Here is a 23,583-nt window from a genome sequence, read left to right as displayed (position 1 = left end):
CATTGCAGTAAGAACACACCGTCTATCAGTCTTAACCTCCAATTTGCTAATCTCACATAAGAAATAGACACAACTGAATTAGAAATTAGGAGAGTGAGACCTGGGTGCTCAAGCCCACAACGTCCCACATCTCTATCACCCTTCACTGCCTGCAGACAGTTGTGGGAAGGTGACTGCTCTCCCAAGCTAAAGTAAGAATAAGTAAAAGATAAAAAAAGGTACTACCATTTGAGAGTAAGTAAGATAAAACTTACCTCTTGAAGTTAGCATTTCTGCCCCCAGTATGGTAGGGGCACTAATTGGCACGACATTGTACCATATCAATTTGCTAAGTTTACTGTGACTGTCGTGCTTTTATATGCGGTTCAAGGTGTATATCTGCATAAAGTTGTGCCGAGTTTTTAAATAAACTTATTTTTAACTAACGATAATTATTAGTAATTTTTTATTAAAATTTCTCTGATTTTTACTTCTTTGTATTTATTACATAATTTAATAATTTTGTCTAAAATTTCTTTATTAAATCCACTAACTATTAATTTTTGTATCAATATTTGAACATTAATAATAAAATATTGTAATTTATTACAAATTTTAGAATATCTAAATAACAAAGAAGTTATAATGCTCATAACAGATTGGTATGGCACATTACTATTTAAGGATGGTAAACCATAATTTGTAAAGTCAAAATCCTTTCTTTTGTCAAGAATATTTATATTGATATCCTTTTTATTAATTAATTTAATTTCTAAATCTAAATAATGTGTATCTGTATTAGAATTTGAAGTATTTTCAATTTCTATTTCTGCTGGATAAACGGTATCAATAACATTATATACTTCAGAATTATTTATGTTAATTAAATTTTTACTTTATGTTATAGATATATAGATGATATCTGAATTTGCATATTTTTCAACAAATACATTTTCATAATAGTACAAATATAAATTTGTTATACAAGTTGAATAGTTAGTCCCATTGGAACTCCTATCACTTGTTTAAAAACCTCTTTATTGAAAAATATATAATTATTATAAATACAGAAACTTAATACATCTTTTATGTTTTTGGAACTATAGTTTCTTTTTTCTAGTTTTATAAAAGGATAACAATATTGTTCTATTATTGAATTTAAAACAAAGATTAAGAAAGTGTGAGTAGGTAAATAGTATTCACACATTTTATTTTACCACATATACCACATATATATATATACCACAATACCATTAAAAGAGTTAGACATCCTAAAATAAGTTGGTTATTTTTTATTATCCAAAACGTATGTCTTTTATTGTTAATACTTACATTTTCTATTTTATCAAGTAAAATATTAAGTAATTTATTTAATAATATAGCCGATGGTTTGATAGTTGTTTTTATTGAATTGGAAATAAATCTAAATTTAATTGGAGATTTATGTAATTTTGGAATAGCATAAAGAAATTATGTTTGGAAGAAAGTTTATGATAAGCTTTAACGAAATTATTAATTACTATATCTTTGGATTGGTTGACAAGTTTAAAAGTTTGTGTATTATTAACTTCTTTTATTATAATTAATGCACAAATTTTTTTGCAAATTATACCGATGTTATAGTTAGCTTTATCAATAGGAACTAAACTTTTTTTTGCAGTTACTGAATATTATTTTTTAGCTAATGAATTGATAAATCTGTATAGTATTTTTAAAAATTTATGTGGGATAATTTTATTTTTAATTTTTTAAGTATATATAATTTCCATTTTAAAAACAATCTAGGTGGATAAGCTGTAATATAGTCAAGTTTTAAAATATATTCATCAACATTTTTTCAAGAGATTTTAGAATATTATTTTTATTACATTTTATTGCTATTCTGTTTTTAGCTCTTTTATTATTTCACGTAATATTTTGTCTTTTATAATATTTAAATTACCAATAATAAAATGTTTATGAAAGTATCAACAAATAAACTATTTTCACATTCACAAGCTAAATTACTAACATCATCTATATTTGAATTTGCTAAAAACTTTCATAATCGATTAATGGACCAATTGGAACTTCATATTTATAACTTACAGTAGATCTTAAGTTTTTACAAGGAAAAATATTATTATTTATACACTGATGAATAATTTTAGAAATCTATAACTAATTGAATATTTTATGTCTAAAATTAATTATAAAATACGAAAGTTTTAATTTCCATTTCTCTTTTTCCAAACTTGAAACATTATTAACTTTTAATTGATATTTCATAATGTCTGTAAGTAAGTTGTATGCATGCTCATTTCAAAAGTTATATTTATTTATTACATTAATTAATACTTTTATTTTGGGAAGATTAAGTTCATAAATCTTTTTAAAAATAGTTTGTCTATACTAAAGCTAGAATAAAAACTATTATCTAAATAACTTCACAATTTTGGAAAATTAACCCATTTTACTTTACCTGCAATGTGGGTCCTACTTCTTCAGTCACCTCCAAAACCTAGGATACATTTTATTATCCCTCATTGTAGCTTGTACCCTAGGATCTTTTTAAAAAATGCAGCATATTTTGTTTAATTTTAATGTGTTTTGTTTTTGCTTAAAAATGATGGTTATAATGTAATTAATCAGAGGTTGGGATTTGCTGTTTCTAATGCAGTTCTTCCTCACGATTTTGTTTACTTATTTAACTTCATTTAAATGTATTTATTTATATATATATATATATATATATATATATATATATACATCAAATTGTTATGGTGCCTCAAGAAGATTCCAATCCATCCATACATCTTAAATAAAACATGTGAACAACTACAGCTATCCATTTGATAGGACATCTTGTTTAATAAATTTGAAGCTCTATGGATAATACACACTATGCAACCTATTTAAAAAGCAGTTGCTGCTGTAAGTCAATTTTTCAAAATTTATTAGTCGTACTTCAGTACATAGTTCGACCATGCTCCAGAAATCAGGTTGACATATAGGACATCCAATGTATGTTCTTAAATGTAAGTGCATATTTGTAAGATTGAAGTTTATTAGATATCAGACCCAGAAGTTCAGACTCTTAACAACATATATGTTTTAATCGTAAAACCAGTTTTAATTGTTTGGTGTGAATATACATGTTCACAGTAGATGAACATTCACTTTGTACAAGAAAGATGTGCATAGTTTTGATCAACGTCTAAATTACACAGTATAGTTTAAGAAAGTATGTTAATTTTGCTTATGTTCAACTGCTTTCAGTGTTAAATTATATTAAAAAAACTGTTAATTTTTACGGTAAGTCTTATATATAAAATGTTAGTTTTGTATAGAATAAAACGAAAATAATCCTTTATAAATTATCTAGTCATGAATGACCAAAGTGCTATGTGCAAACACAAACAGAACACCAACTCTTCGAGAATTCAATTAGATGTTCAGTATTTGATAAATAGGGCTTGGAGTGAAAAAAAAAAAAAAATTCAGCCAGTTTTGACAAGACTTACAATGTTTACCATTATATTTTTCTTTTGTTTGCAATATACGGGCTACAAGTATAATATAACTAAAGCTAACTCTATAACAAATATACTTGTTATATTTACCTTTAGGCAGCTTTCTGCTTCAAAGTCATTAAATTCTTCTTCAATTTTCAGAATTCCTAACATTAATAAATGAATAAATATTTACAATATTAGAGAAAACAAGGTCACTAAAGAAAACCATTATCATAAAACTAATTAAATTTAGGTAAATTACAAATCCATTTTACAACATTAAGTACATATGGAACATGCTTATGAAGCATAAGTTCATTTATTTTTTATCATTCAAATTTTAATATGGATTTTCACAGCTATGTTTGGAAATTCAAACATTTTTTTCCAGAACATGTTTATTAGCTTTTAAATATTAGTGGAGTTTACTTTAAAAGTTCACTCAACCATACTGATCCATTTTTTATACGTAAACTCTCAGGAATGTATGTTGTTCATCAGGCAGGCAGAAATGTCTCGGATTGTTCTTTGAAACGGTATTTTAAATATCTCTCAATAGATCATCAAAACTTTACAATAATATATAATGTTTCCTTTTATAACAATATCTATATATTGATATAGTCAAGTTCTGTAAATATCCTAACAAAATATTTGAATTTCTTGCTCTATTTTTTCTACTTCTTTTTATTATTTAATAACTCAAAACGTAAAATAGTGGTGTCAACCAATTTCTCTGAGGTAACAGTTTCAAATGGAGTACTTGCTTTTATAAATATTAATAACTAAAAACAAATCATAAATCTAGTGTTAAAGATGCTAGAACTACCCCTCAAAGTTAGCTTTCTTACAAACATTTGGTGTTCTTTTATAAAGCTTAAGTACCGGGTGAGACAGGAACTATCAGTCAGTACTAGATAAACAGCAAATATAACAGTTAGAACCTCAATGTATTTAGAACTTGTCTATAAATACAACCTTCGTATTTCTGTTGAAACACTGCATCAAAAAAAAAACAAAAAAACAAGCAGACGAGTAAAGAGAAAAACTTTTCAAAAAGGAAGTAAATGTAGGGATGGCTTTTGAATCACCCCTAAATAATAGCACAGTCACTTAGTATTATATTAACAGACTAAAATTGGATAAATTAAACTAAACTGTGATTGGATGTGTTTATATATATATATATATATTGCTCTATGCTAATTCTTTCCTGTGTTATTATATACGGATAATGCAAATACCATGTCCACTGCCTTGTTTGCATTATTTTTGAAGGGTTAATATTAGACATCTCTACATTTAATTTCGTTTCTGAAAAGTCTTTCTTCAGCTTGAAATTATAAACAATGCAACAATTATTTAGATAAGCCAGTGAAACAGGTTAAATTGACTGGTCATATTGTATTCCGGTTGGTTGGTTTGAAACATAAAGCTGCATATTAAAACAGAAGTATGAAATAAATAATTTACCATTTCTAGTCTCTTCTGACGTAGAAGCTTTCTGTCTTTCAAATGCCTCAGCCAAGGATTGCCAGTTCTGGCGATTACTTTCACAGCCTCTCAACAGAGAGCTGAGAGCTGGTTGTAGTTGGGTTAAACCCTGGTGGAAGAGAAATTGAAACTTTTTCCTAATTATAACATTAAAACTGGTTTATAAATTAAGATTTTGGTTAATTTATTGTTTATAGCAGCTTATGTAATTAAAGTGAAGAACTTTGAGTATAAACTAAAATAGCATTTCATAAATTCTTGATTTTTTGTCTGCTAGAAAGTTTAAGTTCTCTCTTTTTGTTTTTGAACTTTATGCAAAGCAACATGAGGGCTACCCGCGCTAGCCGTCCCTAATTTAGCAGTGTAAGACTAGAGGGAAGGCAGCTCGTCGTCGTCACTCACTGCCAACTCTTGGGCTACTCTTTTACCAACGAATAATGGGATTGATCGTAACATTATAACGCCCTCATGGTTGAAAGGGCGATCATGTTTGATGCCACGCGGATTCGAACCTACGACCCTTCGATTATGAGTCGAACGCCTTAACCCACCTGGCCATGCCGGGCCAGAATTTTCTTTCTAAACTTTTGTTCTTGTGATCTACATTTTCCAGTAAGTTATTAAAAAAATGGCGTATAAATAAAAACAATGGCACAAATACATTTCCAAAATAAGAATGAAAAAACTAATATAACTATAAAACACTTATTCAAGAAGTAAACAGTTTTTGCTAACCTTGTACACTGGCATGCATATACTGTCAATAAATCCTACTTGCATCTGCGGCAGTTCGTCTTTTTTCTCCCTGTCCATCATTGCCTAAAATGTATGTTAAAATTAAATCTGTAGATTCATTTTAGACTTAGTAGTAATAAAAAGAAGGGACGAGATACAATAACCTATAGACCATGAATGAAATATTAGAAAGAACTGTGTTTTAAAAATTCGCACAGGTTTTTATCAGTTGTACCTAGTAAAACTTGTTTATTCTATTAACAACGTTTCACCAAGTCGTGAATAAAATGAACTAACGTTTTACTACGTACAACCGATAAAAATTTTTGTGGATATGAAGGTCAAAAGTAAAAAAAGAATTACAGTTTCAAAAGGTACTGTCGAGGCTTTCTTATTCAAAACAGAATCCTATAAACCTTACTTCAAAACTTTACAGGTTTAATCTTCACATATTTACATTGTAAAACTAAAAGGCATTATCTTTCAAACAAGCAACTCTCAACAATACAACTACCATTTCATTTTTAAGCCCGTTTATTTTAATATGATGATATCAGGCTCACTTACGTTTGGAACAAAAAAAATAAGTAAACAAAAATGGGGCTTAACGAATAATAGGATAAATTCACCTCGGCATTTTGTACGTTATGCACAATTTCGTTTATTCTACAAATATTGAAACATAAATGTATGGACTCAAGATGAATACAATGTTTTGATTATAAACATAACAGTTATCATGAGGATTTTATGTAATATATAAAAAAGGTACATGAATAGAACAAAGCAAGCTTGATGCCAAAATAATCTTTTGTCTTATTTAGATCATATTTTATAGTCGGATAACTTATTTTAGTTCCTGGTTATTCAAATGTAATCAAGAAAACCGTTGTATTTTGACTTTGAAACTCTTGAACGTGAATTCAACATTTAATTTTTTTTATTAACTATTCATCAAAAATCTTTAAGTTTACTACGCTAAATTTCCTTACACTAGGACGTTCTTTCAAATGTTCTTTCTCTAAATCTCCTTGTTCAAAGAATTCACTGGCAACTAATTCTGCAATTTTTTTCTGAACTTCCCATGGTTTAGAAATGGCGCTAACATCGCATGCTGTCATCATCATTCCTCTAAACGTAAATAAAAACTTTTTTTAAGAAAATTCTAAAATAAATTATTTTAAGTAAAGCTCAGCAATCCTTAACTAGTGCATCAAATGAAACAACAGTCCAAATATATCAAGAACTCATAATGTAGTTCTCAAGAGAAACTTAACGAAAATGCAATGGCGTCTACAACTTGCGTCACACGCATATGAATGTTAAAGAACACTACTTTTTGGATGATTTTTGAGTTAATCCTTTTTGATGAAGTTTAAATGAAATGAAAAATTCACTGTAGGTTGGTTCCCCCCCATTCTTCAAATCTCAGTTGTTCACGACTAATTAAATAGATATTGCTCGCTTATGTTACATATGGTTTGGACGATATAAGATTGCTTATTCTCTCAAAGGAATTATTTATCCTCATAAAACAATATTCATTTTCAACCTTACGATTGCTTTGTTTAATATTATAGAAATTGAATAAAATATCTATTTTTTGTTTAGTTATTGGCTTTAGAGCTGCAATAAGTCTTGAACAAAAAACCTTAATATACATTAATAATCTATAAATGTTATTAAAGTTATTAAAACATATTTTTATCTTCACCATTTATTTTATTCCTAAACATCTGCCACGAAACTATCACATTTTTGCGGTTTAAATCGCATCTTGAGTGTTTTTATGTGCCTGCTAAGTCAATTGTCTATATGCAATACTTTAATAATGGTCTTGTAACACTTCTAACTATAACAGACATATATACAAGTTATCTGATAACCATTGTTTGAATGCATGCTAGTTTCTTCACAGTAACATACGTGATAAAAAAAACAAACACCTGATAATAGCTGCCCATATAAGAGATAATAAAAGTCCACAAAAACTATTTTAGCTCACAAGATAATGGCATTAAACGTGAATCGTTCTTACCTCAATAAATCTTTCTTAGCAGGTTCGGACCAGTCCTCTTCTCCACTTTGAACGAGCTCTAAGAACCTATACTTTTTCCTGAAGAGTACAGCATATTGACCAAAAACATAAAATGTTAAGACTAGGTATCACTAAATTAACAACTTTATCAGCGGTCTTGCTAGTTTCAAATACTTTAACAATTTTCGTTTTGAGACACAAGTTTGATCTGCTCACATAATACTTTATAGTTCTGTCTATTAATACTTGATGGAATTAGAGCTTAAAGAACAAATATTATTATTTTAATAGTAACAATCTGTCGATTACTCATGTTTGTTTTTAAAAAATGTACGATTAACGAGTGAAACAGTTTTATACATTAATGTTTGGCTTCGCGTTGCAGAAACAGAGACTAGTGCAAAATCTTGTTTAAGTTTATTATACCCACAAACACACAGCACTATACAAACATTTTTGGAAAGATAAATATTTCATCTCAATTTTAACAATACTGAGAGATTATAAGAATATAACTAAACAATTAAAACTGAAGAAAAGACTTTTCAAGATCTTTTGTAAATGTAATTCTACAAAAATGCATATTTTAACAGAGGAAAAAGTTAAAACATTCCACATTTATTCCCACTTAAAATGGCTCAACTCACACACAGGTGTATCACACCAGGTGCACATGATTAATAGATCGTTACTCAGCAATTTGAATGAGACTTGCCCTATTTAAACCTCAGACATTTAGTTTGGTGTGCTCCTGACTGTTGAAGTGAGAGTGAGCACCATGGTGAGAGCAAAGGAGCTAACTGAGGCTTTCAGAAAGAAAATTGTAGCAGCTTATGAGTCTGGTAAGGGATTTAAAAAGATCCCAAAAGATTTTGAAGTCAGCCATTCCACTGTCCGGAGAAATAGTCAACAAGTGAAGGACTTTCAAAACAACTGCCAACATGCCCAGGTCTGATCGTCCAAACAAGTTCACTACGAGAGCAGACCGCACAATGCTAAAAAAGGTCTCCAAACACCCTAACGTGTCATCACGGGACCTACAGCAGGCTCTGGCTACTGTTGATGTGAAAGCGCATGCCTCTACAATCAGAAAGAGACTGCACAAGTTTAACTTGCATGGGAGGTGTGCAAGGAGGAAACCTTTGCTCTCTAAGAGAAACATCAAGACCAGACTGAAGTTTGCCAGAGAGAATGTAGACAAAGACCAGGACTTTTGGAATAATGTTCTTTGGACAGATGAGTCCAAAATTGAATTATTTGGACACCAGAACAGAGGACATATTTGGCGTAAACCAAATACAGCATTCCAGGAAAAGAACCTCATACCAACTGTGAAGCATGGAGGTGGAAATGTCATGGTTTGGGACTGCTTTGCTGCAGCAGGACCAGGACAGCTCACAGTCATAGAATCCACCATGAATTCTACTGTGTATCAGAGGATGCTTGAGGATCATGTGAGAACATTTGTACGAAAATTAAAGCGGAAGCGGAACTGGACTCTGCAACACGACAATGACCCAAAACATACCAGTAAATCCACCAAGGACTGGCTGAAAAGAAAAGTCTTTCCTTCAGTTTTAATTGTTTAGTTATATTTCTATAATCTCTCAGTATTGTTGAAATTGAGATTAAATATCTATATATCTAAAAATGTTACAAAAATATACAGGCTTTCATAGGGTGTCCTAACTTTTTCACATGACTGTAAATATATTATATCCAACAATACAAATAGTGAAAGCTATGAGTGTAATACCTTAAAAATTACCATAATTATAAATGATAGCAAAAGTTACCTAAAAAGAATCGTTCAAGTATTCAAAGCCACACATTACGAGGGGTAGCTTGGGTTTGTTTTGAATTTCGCGCAAAACTACTCGAGGACTATCAGCTCTAGCCGTTCCTAATTTAGCAGTGTAAGATCAGAGGGAAGTCAGCTAGCTATCACTACCCACCGCCAACTCTCGAGCTACTCCTTCACCAACGAATAGTGGAATTGACCGTCACATTATAACGCCCACACGGCTAAAGGGGCGAGCATGTTTGGTGTGACGGCGATTCGAACCCGCGACCCTCAGATTACGAGTCGAGTGCCTTAATCATGCCAAGCCGGGTAACTAAGAAGGTACGTTTTATTATTATTAAGCAAATAACTACTCTGTTCTTCACAGGTATCGAAACCAAGTTTCTAGCGGTACAAGTCCGCATACTTGCCGGTATGCCACTGGAGGGCGCATAGGAGATAATCATTTTTATTTTTAATATACCATTTGTTTTGCTTTGACTAAGTTTTCTTTCCTTGTATTGCAATATGTATTGCAATATGTGACAACTAAGTAGCATGAGGCAATTTTCTAAAAGATTATTTGAAATTATATACCTAACACAACACTATATCATTGCAACATATCAACTTCATAAGTTCCTTTTCACCACTAGAGGGAGCATAATGAACACAAACTTCCCTAGCTATAAAAAATAATTATTATCAGAATCCTTCTGAACGAACAATTTAATACAAGATCCTAAAACCTGTTTAGATGAATAACAACCTTTAAGAGTAAGTGAACTGGTAAATACTAGTAGCTATTTATAAACTATGAATTAAAAATCCAGAAACGAAAATTTATAAACATACTTGAAATACAAGGCAAGATCTGTTGACAAGATGGCCGATTCGATCACACTCACTGCTATTTTGTATTCTTCTGGAGACAAAGACTGAAAAATGTTATTACCCTGAAAAAAACAACAAAAAACTTACAAAACAAAACACAAAAAGTGCTGAAACGCTAGTAAAATGTGTCTATAATGACTTATATTGTACAGGAACTTCGGAAATGAAGTCGAAATAAGATTTGATGCTCTTCAGGGAAAAACAAAAGCTTCTACGGCTTCTCTTAATAAAATTATCTTGCACAGTGTAATTAATTCTTGATACTTTAAACAAATAATGTCAATACATTATACGTGAATTAATTATTCAAGTATTAGAAGCTATAATAATTTGTATGCAAATTTAGAAACTTATTCCATAATGGGAATAATTTGATTAATTAGATTTCAATGTGATCTTGAGTTGCACTAACTTATAATGAATATAAAGATACTCGAATGTTAACTTATTTTTATTTACATATACCAACTGTTTAATCCGTAGGTAGTAAATAAATATTGGGTTTAAAGATGTTTATCAGCCTATTTATGAGTAATTGTATTCCCTTTTTATTTTCTGTTAAATCGAGCTTAGTTATATTGCTGATTTACATTACAATACTGTCGTAAAATGAATTACATTGAATATTCAGTATGATAATATTGTGATAAAAATAAATTACTTCACTGTTTAGTATCATAATACTCTGGTCAAAATGGTGATGTTCCATGGTGGAAGTACTGTACAATACAGCGAGAGGAGAATCTGTTCTGGAAAGTGAATACAGAAATATTTATATGCTTATCTAGGTATACTTCGTATATTTGTTTTTATAATCTTAAATACACTATTTAAATATTTGGTTAAATCAAACATCTTGTGTCAGTAAAGCGGTACGAATACTTACTTGGTTTGGAATGAGTTATTGGTCCCCCGGTGGTCTAAGTCATGGCAAAGACAAGCTACTAGCAAAGCAAGAATTTCTAAGTCTGTCATTAAAGAGCCCATCCTACCTGTCTGAAGTTAAATCAAATATATTAATTTTCAAATGCTAATAACAGGTTTGCATGTCACTACTGTAAAGTAATCATCTACCATTTAGATGAACTTACTGTAAACTCTGAAAATGCAGTTAAGATATTATGTTTTAAACGTGTTGCATATTTAACACTTATCACCTCCAAAATATCTCATGAATCAAAAATTTCAGAAAATCAACATTGATCAGCTCCAAACTAAAAAAATAATCAAGTACCTTACAGCTACAAATTCTTCATCACACTCAAGTACCTTATAAGGTTAATATCGATTAGATTCAAACTCCACAAAACTAACCAAGTTTTTTACAAAGTTAAAAATGATCAGCTTTACGTCACTAACTAGATTTATTTATGTTTATGGGTTTTTTTTTTTGCTGAATGTGAAGAAAGAGATGCACTTCAGATTTCTAGTCGACAAGTTTTGGTACACAGAAATTCAGATATTGTTAGGGTTCATGAAACAAACAAAAATTCTTATCTTTTCTCTGACCTTAAAGTATTCTCACCAAAACGCGATACACCTGAAATTATTTTTAACAGCCTCCTATCATATCTTACATCAGTTTTTATCTCACGTTTGTTCAACTTACCTACTAAACAGAAATTATTTAATTAAAACAGATGTAATACTAGTTGTGCAAAACATTTATAGGTCTTATATACTTGGGTTTGGTTTGAATTTCGTACAAAGCTACACTAGGGCTATCTGCATTAGCCATCCTTAATTTAGCAGTGTAAGACTAGAGGGAAGGCAGTTGGTCATCACCACCCACCGCCAACTCTTGGGCTACTTTTTACCAACGAATAGTGGGATTGACCATAACATTATAACGCCCCCACGGTGGCTGAAAGGGCGAGCATGTTTGGCGTGACGGGGATTAGAACCCACGACCCTCAGATTACGAGTCGAGTGCTTTAACCACCTGGCCATGCTGGACCTATACTTGAGTGATTAAAAATCACTCAAAAACCTTGATCAAAATGACCTTTTTTTTTTAATATAATAAATCTTTGTGCGTCTATAATACATTCGATACATAAAAATAAAATTTGTTTGTTTGTTTGTTTGGGAATTTCGCACAAAGCTACTCGAGGGCTATCTGTGCTAGCCGTCCCTAATTTAGCAGTGTAAGACTAGAGGGAAGGCAGCTAGTCATCACCACCCACCGCCAACTCTTGGGCTACTCTTTTACCAACGAATAGTGGGATTGACCGTCACATTATACACCCCCACGGCTGGGAGGGCGAGCATGTTTAGCACGAGCTGTCATGGCAGGAACAAAATGTATAAAATCAATCATTTTGTAAAAATGCCCAGAATTTTCCCTGACCAGTAATTTTTTCTTTACCTTTACCCTCACTGGACGGAACCTATATGGTTATGTTACCGACCGTATTGTTGACGTTTGTAAACTCTACTTTACCATGTTTACATTCTGAAAAGAAGTTGTTCAATCACTTTAAAGGTTAAGTAAATATCTTACCGTGATCATGGCGAACATGGTTTGTGACACATTTAAAGCATGTCTCCAGTTGTGATAGATGACAGGCCTGTAGTTCTTGCTAACACTTAAAACCCACCGACAAAGAACCTGGATATAATAAATGTTTTAGTGTGGTTTTTTTTTAATACGAGCTGAAAATAAATGTTATTTCTACTAAACAAAAAGCCCAATAAACCTGAAATTTTGTCACTCTCAATATACACGTATTCTTTAATTCATCAGATCATACACACGTGTAATTTAAATCTTACTTAAAACCAGACAGGTAAAAACACGAAGAGAATAGTGCCAGTAGTAAAGTTACAGCATATACAGGGTGTCCCAAAATAACGTTTACACTCTTTGACTGTGAAAAGCTAATAAGCCATTTCTTTTGTTTCAGATTTGACTTGTGTCCAAGGATGGCGGATAATCAGCTTACAATCGAGCACAAAATATTTATTCTCAAAACTTTTTGGAAAGTCGAAAACAAAGCTGAAGTGCAAAGACGTTTTACTAGAAAGTTCCATATGGATGCGCCATCTCGCCCCAGCATTTCATGCATCATCGCCAAGTTTGATGAAGACGGAACTCTCCACCATATGAGAAAGGGTCGCTCCGGTCGAAAACGATAATCAACAAGCCCAACAAGAGAGCAAGAGGTCATTGATAATGTTCTGAATTCTCCAAGAAAATCAGTGCGCCAACTGTCTCGTGAAACAGGTATCCCTAAATCCAGCGTTCATCGCATTTTGAAGCGTTCCCAATTCATCCCATCGCTTGTTCACGCTCTGAATGAAGATGACCCTGATCGAAGGGTTAAGTTCTGTGAATGGTATCTTGCTAGATGTGCAGGCGATGATGAATTTCCACTCAAAATTGTTTGGAGTGACGAAGCAACGTTTAAGCTGAATGGCTCAATAAATCGACACAACTGCATCTACTGGGCAACAGAAAATTCACATGTTACAGAGGAACATCATTTGAATTTGTCTGGAGCGACTGTGTGGTGTGGTCTGTCCGCTAGGGGACTCATCGGACCATTCTTTTTCCAAGACACCGTAACAAGATTGAATTATCTCAACATGATACAATAGTTTGCCATGCCACGCATCCAAGAACAATTTGGAGAAGAAGAGTGTTTCTTCCAGCAGGATGGCACTCCTACCCACTTCCATTGCGACGTGGGAGCTTATCTGTATGCATCTATGCCAGACAGATGGATTGGACGAAGAGGAAGTGTAGAATTTCCTGCTAGATCACCAGATTTGACACCCATGGATTTTTTTTTGTGGGGGTTTCTGAAAGACAAAGTTTACAGCACAAAAAGAGCAACAATTGACGGATTGAGAGTTGCAATTGAAGAACAATGTGCTTTAATACACATTTAATACAGATGAGATGGTGTTTGATGTGTGCACTTCCATTTCTTCCCGTTATGAGAAGTGTCTGGAGCAGAACGGATTTCAGTTTGAACACCTGAAGTGAAGCAAGCAAATTGTGACATTTTACAATTTCAACCAAGGAGAGTTTTCCTTGGGAAGAATTTTATTTGTTATTTTTCTCTTGATTTCAGTATTAAATCTTTAAATATGTCCTTTGGCTATCATATGTATTTTGTTTCATTGTTAAAATCAATATAGAAGGCAAGTTATAATGATCCAAAGAGTGTAAACGTTATTTTGGAACACCCTATATATACATAGAAAAAACTCCGGAAAACAAACTAGTCTACCTGGTAAGGTATATGAAACTTGGAAATTAAGTCCAGATCTTTGAACATCCTTAGCGTGACTTGGTAGGTTTGCTCATTTGAAAGCGAAAAGTCACTAAAACCGAAGCTATAGAGTTGAAATCTCTCTGCCGAAGGGATCGGTAAGTTCTGGAGGAAGTAAAAGGTTAATAAAAACATAAGTTCTATCACAACGTTCATGTTTACGTATAATTACACCAGTATAATTTTCTTTGAGTCACTGATAATAGTCATAAGAACTATGATATCACCTATCTATGTTCACCTAACTCAGTGAACATATACAGCATGATCCTAAAAATGTAAATGTGGTTCCTTAAGCTTGGAGATGAGAGGGAAGGGGAGGAGAATAGCTGGTATACGTTTTGTGGAATAAAATTCTATGAATATTCGTACTAATATGTGAAGTGACAATCCACAGTCAGTAACAAATGTGGGAGTGGTATGTCTTTGTTCATTAAGTAAATCCTCTGCACTGTCCTGTCAAAAGTATCCGAACGTATAATTATATTTGTTTTCAAATAAATTGTTAACAGGAAAATATTACTTACAAAATGAAACAAATAATCGAATAGTTAAGAGAATTATTCGTGATTAATATTGCAGTGTGTTGTTTTTATATTATTTTAATACAAATCTTTTTTTACTGCTATCTCCAAATCCAATACACACACACATTGCGGTAATTTTTTGCGGATACGACTATAATTCAGAGCAATTTTTAAGAACATTTCTAAGCGGCGTGAAAAACATCGATAGAAAACATAGATATATTTTTAAATTATACAAAATTAACTCATTTCACTTATTTGCAATGTAAAAGTATATAACTTAAATGATAGTTTATGACAAAGCTACTAAAGGCTTCTGCTGCCTTGACTCTTGAGCTTCTCATTACCAAAGAATTGTGGGGTTGACCATAAATTACAACGACCTTAAAGTACAAAGGATGAACACAATCGGCGCTTCGATTCCGTGATCTGCAGATTGCAAGTTGAGTGCCATAACTGTCAGGCCATGCCAGGCCACAATATATTAAGTTACAAACGTCTAATGAACTAATTGATTGTTTTTTAATTTGAATTCCGCGCAAAGCTACACAAGGGCTATCTGCGTAAGCCGTCCCTTATTTAGCAGTGTAAAATTGGAGGGAAGGCAGCTAGTCATCACCACTCACCGCCAACTCTTGGGCTACTCTTTTACCAACGACTAATGGAATTGAATATCACATTATAACGCTCCCACGACTGAAATGTTTGATGCGACGGAGATTTGAACCGGCGACCCTCGGATTACGAGTTAAGCGCTTTAACCACCTTGCCATACCGGGCCTGAATATATTGAATTTAAGAAGAAAGAAAACTAACCTTTGAGGTCGTCTTTTTTTTTTTAAGAACATCGCATAAAGCTCATCAAGGCATAGCCTTGCTTAATTGGGAACTGACAGCAAACAACATCAACTATTGGGTTACTTTTGTACCAACAAATACTGTTATTTTGATAGTAAACTCACGGACCCAAAATGCAAAGCATGTTTTTGCGACGATGGGATGTAAGCCATAAATCTTGGGGTTCACAATCTAAACACAGTAACAGTTGGTTACATCCAATCCTCAAAAGGAATCAACACGTTTGATAATACCCTACGCTCAAATTCTTTGCTAGTTTAAAACAAATTCTCTGACTCAAAATTAGACTATTTCGGTGGATGTGGCCGGGCATGGCCAGGTGGTTAAGGCACTCAACTCGTGATCTGAGGGTTGTGGGTTCGAATTCCCATCACACCAAACATGCTAGCTTTTTCACCAGTGTGGGCGTTATAACGTGATGGTCAATCCCACTATTCGTTGGTGAAAGAGTATCCCAATAGTTGGCGGTGGGTGATGATGACTAACTGCCTTCCCTCTAGTTTTACAATACAAAATTAGGGACGACTAGCGCTGATAGCTCTCGTGTAGCTTTGCGCGAAATTCAGAACAAACCAAACAAATCGGTGGATGTTGCGCATCCTTCAGGTTTGGAAAATCTGAAGCCTAGAGTGAAGTATGTGGCTTTCCGAGGATCATTTCATTATGCTGTTTTCTTTGATCCGAGTAGTCATTCAGACGTTCATCCTACTAAAGTGGACCACCTGCACACCATGGTTATGATATTTGATCATTGTTTTATTACTTCTCTTACCCTTGTCAGTTTAGTAAGAGTCTTCGTATTTTCCGTTTTTACGAGATCTTATATCTTCCTTTCCATTGTTGAGAGTCACATCACGTCGAATTGTTTTCATTTTCTTGCCTATGTGATGTCAAATCGTGAGATACATCCATAATTTATATCTTTTACGCAGATGTACTTCTCTTTAGGTGCTTGCTTGACGGCATCTCCTCTGCCAAAGGTACTTTGATCTCTCTTATTGTTAACTTTTGGATTAACTGGGGTGCCACCATAATCACATCCACACTTTTTACACTTGTAATATCTCAGATATTTTGTTTCTTTATGCTTCTATGTTAGTTTCGAATCCAGCTTCGTTTGCATTCAGAAAAGATCAGTCATTCAGAAATTCTAGATATTTGCCTCAGCAGATCTTTATACGTTTCACAAAACGTTCGGGAATGGTAATTGTTTCATACACAATGTACTACAGCCATTATCTGACCAAAGGAAAAATACATAAATAAAAGAATCAACTAGCTCAACTGACAAAAAATAATAATAACTTCTTGGAATATTATAAAGTTATAGATCGGTGTACATTTCTGAATTCCTCATACAATATAATGAATATTCCTGCAGATTTTAGGAAAGAAAGTTTGTTTCTTTGGGAATTTCGCACAAACCTACTCGAGGGCTATCTGTGCTAGCCGTCCCTAATTTAGCAGTGTAAGACTAGAGGGAAGGAAGCTAGTCATCACCACCCACCGCCAACTCTTGGGCTACTCTTTTACCAACGAATAGTGGGATTGACCGTCACATTATAACGCCCCCACGGCTGGGAGGGCGAGCATGTTCGGGATTCGAACCCGCGACCCTCAGATTACGAGTCGAACGCCTTACGCGCTAGGCCATGCCGGGCCTTTAGGAAAGAAAGACAGACTAAATGCTAAATATGGTTCTTACCAAGTGTCTTGCCCTTTCTGTTGACGTTGAGTCAGAAATTGTATGTTAATTATCATTAACACAGAAACAAAGAAATAAACCTTTCAGGATCGTTGCAAAATAGTGTGCGCGTGAGTGCACGTGTGTATGTATGTTGAACACGCGTATTCCGTATTAATAATTTGAAACTTCCTTAAATTTTTCACTTTCCAACTCTTCCTATTTCGAATTAAAATATGTAAATGAAAATCTCAAGAGACTAAAAGCACAGGAAATGTCACACAACGTATTTTGAATTCAATTAACCTGCTGAGAAACTTTTCTGTTAAAATGGTCTAGTTCTTGTAGGTTTAATGTTACAGACGACCCCGAAAGAAACGTCAGCTTTAAACTTGTTGTATTCAAGTTATATACAACCACTGGACAGATTATAATACCGTTTCACCGTATAATACGATCACAAGAAATATTAATTTAAAGCATGTAAATAAAGTTGACGTGTTAGTTACGGTCTTCCACATAGCAAGTGGAAATTAACTTACGTTTTCCTTTCCAAACACACACGTATTAGAACACAAATGGGTGTTTAGATTTTAACATAACAAAAATTCTTCCCAGTAAGTTTTCGATATTTTCAATAAATTCATGCTCTGTCGTTATGTTATCGCGCAAAAATAAGACGGCAATTTCTCAAAATATGTCGAAATTTTAACACTGATAAAAAAACAAACGAAATAAACCCTAGAGCTTTCGAAAAGTGTATCTGCTTTCAGAGGTAAAAGGCCTTTATTCCAGATCCACCTGTTTAAAACGCTAACATTTAATAATATTTAATGTTTTATTGTTTTAAAAGTAAATTACCAATTATTTTATCCAAAACTGATGTTTCTTTACTATTATGGAAAAGTGTTTTAAGTTATCCGAATGGATTAGAAAGAGCTCTTGAAAAACGTCCTCAACAAATAATTGACTGCAGTGAAATTTCAGATACTGTCAATCACGCACGTTCTCGCTAAGATCATTGGTTACATTCTAATGTTGTTATTGTACGTCTACAATCTCCATACAATCCAAGAGCCTGAGTTGACCACCAAAGAGGGACTCGTCTCAAATTATGGTGCTAGTTGTTTAAGGATTATATTCTGAATTAGCATTACCTCTATTTAGCTTATAAGCAATATATTAATGTAAGCGTCTCATAACAACACAACCCGTGTTAATATTCAAGTTACCGACTTGTTTTTATACCATCTACTACCAGTAGCGTTTACTTATTGTATTGCTCTGCTATAAAGAAGATTCGGTGTGTGTTAGCATTCATCACCTGAAGTTGCTGGCTGGCTCCATTACAGTCATTTTTAATATGTTTACTGGAAACTGTCGAAAGGTATACAAGGGCCATTTGATTTTAGCATTCCCCCCATAACAAAGCTGGAAAAGATAGTGAAATAGAACACATTTTCACTTTTTCGTGGACCTTTGCTTTTAATTTACAAAACACGAGTATTTGACCAGTTAAATGTGTCAATATTACTTTCCACAAATCTAATTACCATGTTATGACGTTATTAAGGATTTAATAAAAAATAAAGAAAGGGAACATTGCAATTTATAAACAACTTTTGATTCTTAAAGGGATATCTTCAGTATTCTATAATACTTTCTATAGCACTTACTGTTAAAGAAGAAATTGGCATACAAGAAAAAAAAAGGCAAATTACTTATTTTCTGTGTAAAATACATAGACAACTCTAGCAGCACTAGTAGGATTAACTAGAAGTACTCATAGGATTTTAACTCAATTTTTGTTTCGTGATTTGTATGCACTCAAACATTTCAGTATAAAACCAGTTTAAAAAAGAATTTAAAAAGCTGAAGAGATAATTATGGATTCCTTCGGCAGCGCTAGGATTAAAGGAAATGCTTCCTGCTGTCCCTTTACCCTGTGCTGACTTGAATACTTTATATATAAGATACAGTTTGGCATCCAATCTGTACCTCGTTTATTGAGTATTTGATTATTTACCCTTTTCTGTTTTCTCCACGTTCCAAAAATTACTCTCATCCCAGAAAAAAAATTAGCTCAACGAATTTAGTTTGTCTTCTAAATTTTTTTTCATCTTAAATATGAGTAACCCATACAATTTCCTCAAATCTTCCAAAATTTTCGTGGTCTCCATTTTTTTACCGGAAACAAGTACTTGAGAAAGTGTATTTTATAAGAAATGAGTATCTACAGAAAGTTTAAATCTATTCAGTTACTGCGGACTTACAATCTACCAAGTTAAAAATTAATAAAAATTCTATAACGACGCTCTCGGGTTGTAGACTTTTAACATTTTATGCAAATATTTCTTTGTACACATGCGCGCGATTCTTGAGTTATAACTATCATCTGGATGGTCCACATCCAGTACAAACTTAGATTTGTTTGTTTCAAATTTTGTGCAAAGCTACACCAACAGCTATATGTGCTAGCCTCTTAAATTTACCAGTGAAAGACTAGAGGAAAGCCGGCTATTCATCGCCACCTACCGCCAACACCTGGGCTACTCTTTTACCAAAGAATAGTGTGGTTTACTGCATGTTATAACGTCCCCACACCTAAAAGGGGGAGTATGTTTGGCGTGAAGGGAATTCGAACCCACGGTCCTTAGATTGTGGGTAGGTGGTTACAGCACTTGATTCTCAAACTTAGATAACGGTTATACATAACTCGACCATTTCAATCCACAAATCTATAAATGTGGTTCATTTGTTTGTTTTGAAGTTAAGTACAAAGCTGCACTATGGGCTATCTATGTTCTGCCCGCCACGGGTATTGAAACCCGGTTTCTAGAGTTGTAAGTCCGCAGATATACTGCTATGCTTCTGGAGGACAATATGGTCGATGATAGGTTCCAATGAAACATTTTGTAAGGATGACATATTAAATTTATTCTAAAATTATCATGAACAATATTATTGAGTTCTAAAGCATTAAGCCTAAATTTCTTTCAAATCAGATGATTATCCTGATTTGGTTGAACAGGAGTGTTACTGGGCACTTCCCACGAGATTCATGCCTCGAATGTATTTCACAGTGCCCATAATTTATCTTAGTCATATTATGTGTAAATTACGGTTAATTATCTTGAGTACCAGCAGCTTCTTGTGGTCCAGGATAAGAATCTTTTCGATAGCACCTATTGATGCCCTTGCAGATAAGAAATAACATTTATAGCGTCATGTTACCGAACGTGGTGACATAATGCCTTAATTTTGAATAGTCAATTTCTACTTGCTAAACCTGACATATAAATACATATTATCATTAACATATTACAAGTAAACAAAGCATATTAATGATGAAAACTGCAAAGGTTAAAAAATGGAAAATTTATCCTAAACGATATCTCATGCACACATTGGTTAAACGGCTTGACCAGAGAAACTCTTAAGATTAAGGCAGAGAGGTAGAAATATCTATCACCATAAGGAATTTGTCTGTTGTTTTTTTTAAAAAAAACGAATTATGATGTTAAGTGTCACTTTTATAACACGATGATAGATGAAACTGAGGATTATATTTAATAGACTCCATCCGTAATCCGACATGCTTATCACATGGTAACATCAAACTCATAAAGGCTAAATATTTGACCTTAGCATATATAGATACAGAAATTCTGAATCAACATCATAAGTGATAATTATGTATAGATAAAACCTTCTCCCTAGCTACGGTGGATCAGCTGTAAGACTGTAGGCTTATAACTCTAGAAATTGGATTTCTATATCTACTGTGGACATAGCAAAGACAGCCCAATATATAGTTCTGTGCTTAACAATAAACAACAACAACAACAGGCAAATCTTGTGATATGATAAATATTTAATAGTGAGTTGTGATGAGGCTGTTTACAGCAATATCTTTAAAAGTTGAAATAATTTATTATATCGTGAAGGGAGTGTTATATGAAACACCGACATCAAAATTATTGTTGGTATCACTTGGTAATAATTAATGCACACACACACACACACACACAGATATATATATATTAATCTCCTCTTTTCTAACAGTGGAATAATCTGCATGTAATCACCTGGGAAATGACAACAGCCATGCTTGATGTTTTACTATATTCATTCCATGTTGCCATAGAAACAACATATCTGAAAGCTCAATTACAATATACACATAACTTCCTATCTAATGACTCGTAAGTACTTCTAGGTGAAAACATGATACAATAATACAGATTATCATAATATAATGTAAATACCGTTGATCAAAACTAGAATGTTATATTATTAATAAAAGGAAACAAATAACACCTTTGCTTCCAGCCTCCAGAAAAAATACACATATTCTGCAAAACAAAGTGAGAACCTGTACAACGCTTCGTCCTCGAGCAAATCATAATATCACGCAGTTACGAACACGTATCTCAACTGACCAATACACATTTCGCTCGCTAGAAATTACACTGTGATTGGAGTTTCATTTAAAATAAATTTAATATTTAAACAGTTGGCAATCAGAACTTAATAGACTCACTGTTAGTCTGGTGGTCTCCTCCACTGATGAAGAAGCGTGGTAAGATAAAACTTCTAGAGCTACACGTTGTTTGGCCATTAACTTCATAGCGCTTTCATAAACTTGGGTATTGTGAATTCCCAAACCACAAAATATCGAAAAAGCCTGAAAAAATAAATTGCAAAAACTTACAGTATGGAATACATCAATAAGACTATGAATTTCTGAACACTTCATAACTGGTTTCGAAATAACAGAGATAAATGACCTCAAGATATTTGGTTCTGAGAGTACAAACCTTGTCAGCAGTTTATTAAGAAAAAAAAACTTAAATATTTAAAAACGGCTAGTATGGGTAGAGAAAGCACTATTACCAGCCGTTTTTAAATATATAATTCTTTACAAGTGGGTTTTCTCGTCATCACGGGAAAAAAACTATTTTATTCATGTTTAATAAAGTGTAACTAAGTATTCTCTAACTAGTTTGTTCGAAGTGTATTTTCACATTGCTTTAAAAGCAAAATACTCAGATACCAAATATTCTCTAACTGTAAAACACTTTGTTATTAATGAGATTTCGCAAACGTTTTTAAGGGTAAGGTATAAATATGTTTTTATTTAAGTTAATAAAATACTTGAAAACTGAATTTTTTATTCAATTGATATTATACTTTTATTACAAAAGAATCCTTGAAGGTGGAAATAAACCTTCAATTAGTTAGGTAATTTATAACAGCAGCCATTACCTTTCAACTGTATGGGAAGCTACAGTTAAGTTGAGAAACAGAAAAATAAATGTAATTTTGTTTTTAAGCGCTAAGAATATTTCTATGTGACACACAGCAGAATATAATTTTAGGTTTTTTTCTAGCATTTGGTTAAAAAAAACAATTTTAAGAAACTATGCTAGGGGCTTTAAAATTACCTTAGGTGTAATAAATATAAATAAGTACTTCCGAGTGATATTAAAGAACGGTGTACAATAATATCTTAATCACGCTTGTAACTCATATCCATAGATAAGCACTCAAGCCAGCTGGAATATAACAAACGGTACTGGTTGAAACACTATTTACATTAACAAATTGCTTGATAAAAATTATTACGATGTGAAGAGAAATAAGTTTGTGAAGTGTAATTAAGCATAAATTTTAGTTATGTAAGAACACATTAGAATTAGGGTTAGGATCTTTTAACCACTTATTTATCAAGTTTAGCACCACATAATATTAACTATTGTTTTTCTGGATTAACCTGCTCTTTATTTAGCAACTAAATTTTCTTCTTAGACATGC

At 32.8% G+C, this 23,583-nt stretch overlaps 1 protein-coding gene across 2 annotated transcripts in view; it reads right to left on the bottom strand.

Moving 5' to 3' along the window:
* LOC143255678 (cGMP-specific 3',5'-cyclic phosphodiesterase-like) overlaps positions 1–23,583 on the bottom strand; it is a 103,110-nt gene that overhangs the window by 5,233 nt on the left and 74,294 nt on the right. The window contains exons 11-21 of one of the 2 annotated variants that reach the window (XM_076511726.1): positions 22,310–22,453; positions 14,656–14,802; positions 12,921–13,028; positions 11,304–11,413; positions 11,079–11,166; positions 10,379–10,479; positions 7,741–7,818; positions 6,695–6,833; positions 5,703–5,786; positions 4,947–5,076; positions 3,582–3,637 (exon numbers count right to left, since the gene is read on the bottom strand). In XM_076511726.1, coding sequence (XP_076367841.1) covers positions 3,582–3,637; positions 4,947–5,076; positions 5,703–5,786; positions 6,695–6,833; positions 7,741–7,818; positions 10,379–10,479; positions 11,079–11,166; positions 11,304–11,413; positions 12,921–13,028; positions 14,656–14,802; positions 22,310–22,453 — 1,185 coding nt within the window. The remainder of the gene's footprint in view (positions 1–3,581; positions 3,638–4,946; positions 5,077–5,702; positions 5,787–6,694; positions 6,834–7,740; positions 7,819–10,378; positions 10,480–11,078; positions 11,167–11,303; positions 11,414–12,920; positions 13,029–14,655; positions 14,803–22,309; positions 22,454–23,583) is intronic. The other variant, XM_076511727.1, reaches the window with a different exon arrangement.

Source organism: Tachypleus tridentatus, chromosome 7 (genome assembly GCF_004210375.1).
Source record: "Tachypleus tridentatus isolate NWPU-2018 chromosome 7, ASM421037v1, whole genome shotgun sequence".
In the NCBI taxonomy this organism is placed as follows: domain Eukaryota; kingdom Metazoa; phylum Arthropoda; class Merostomata; order Xiphosura; family Limulidae; genus Tachypleus; species Tachypleus tridentatus.
This window is presented reverse-complemented; position numbering and strand designations above follow the sequence as displayed.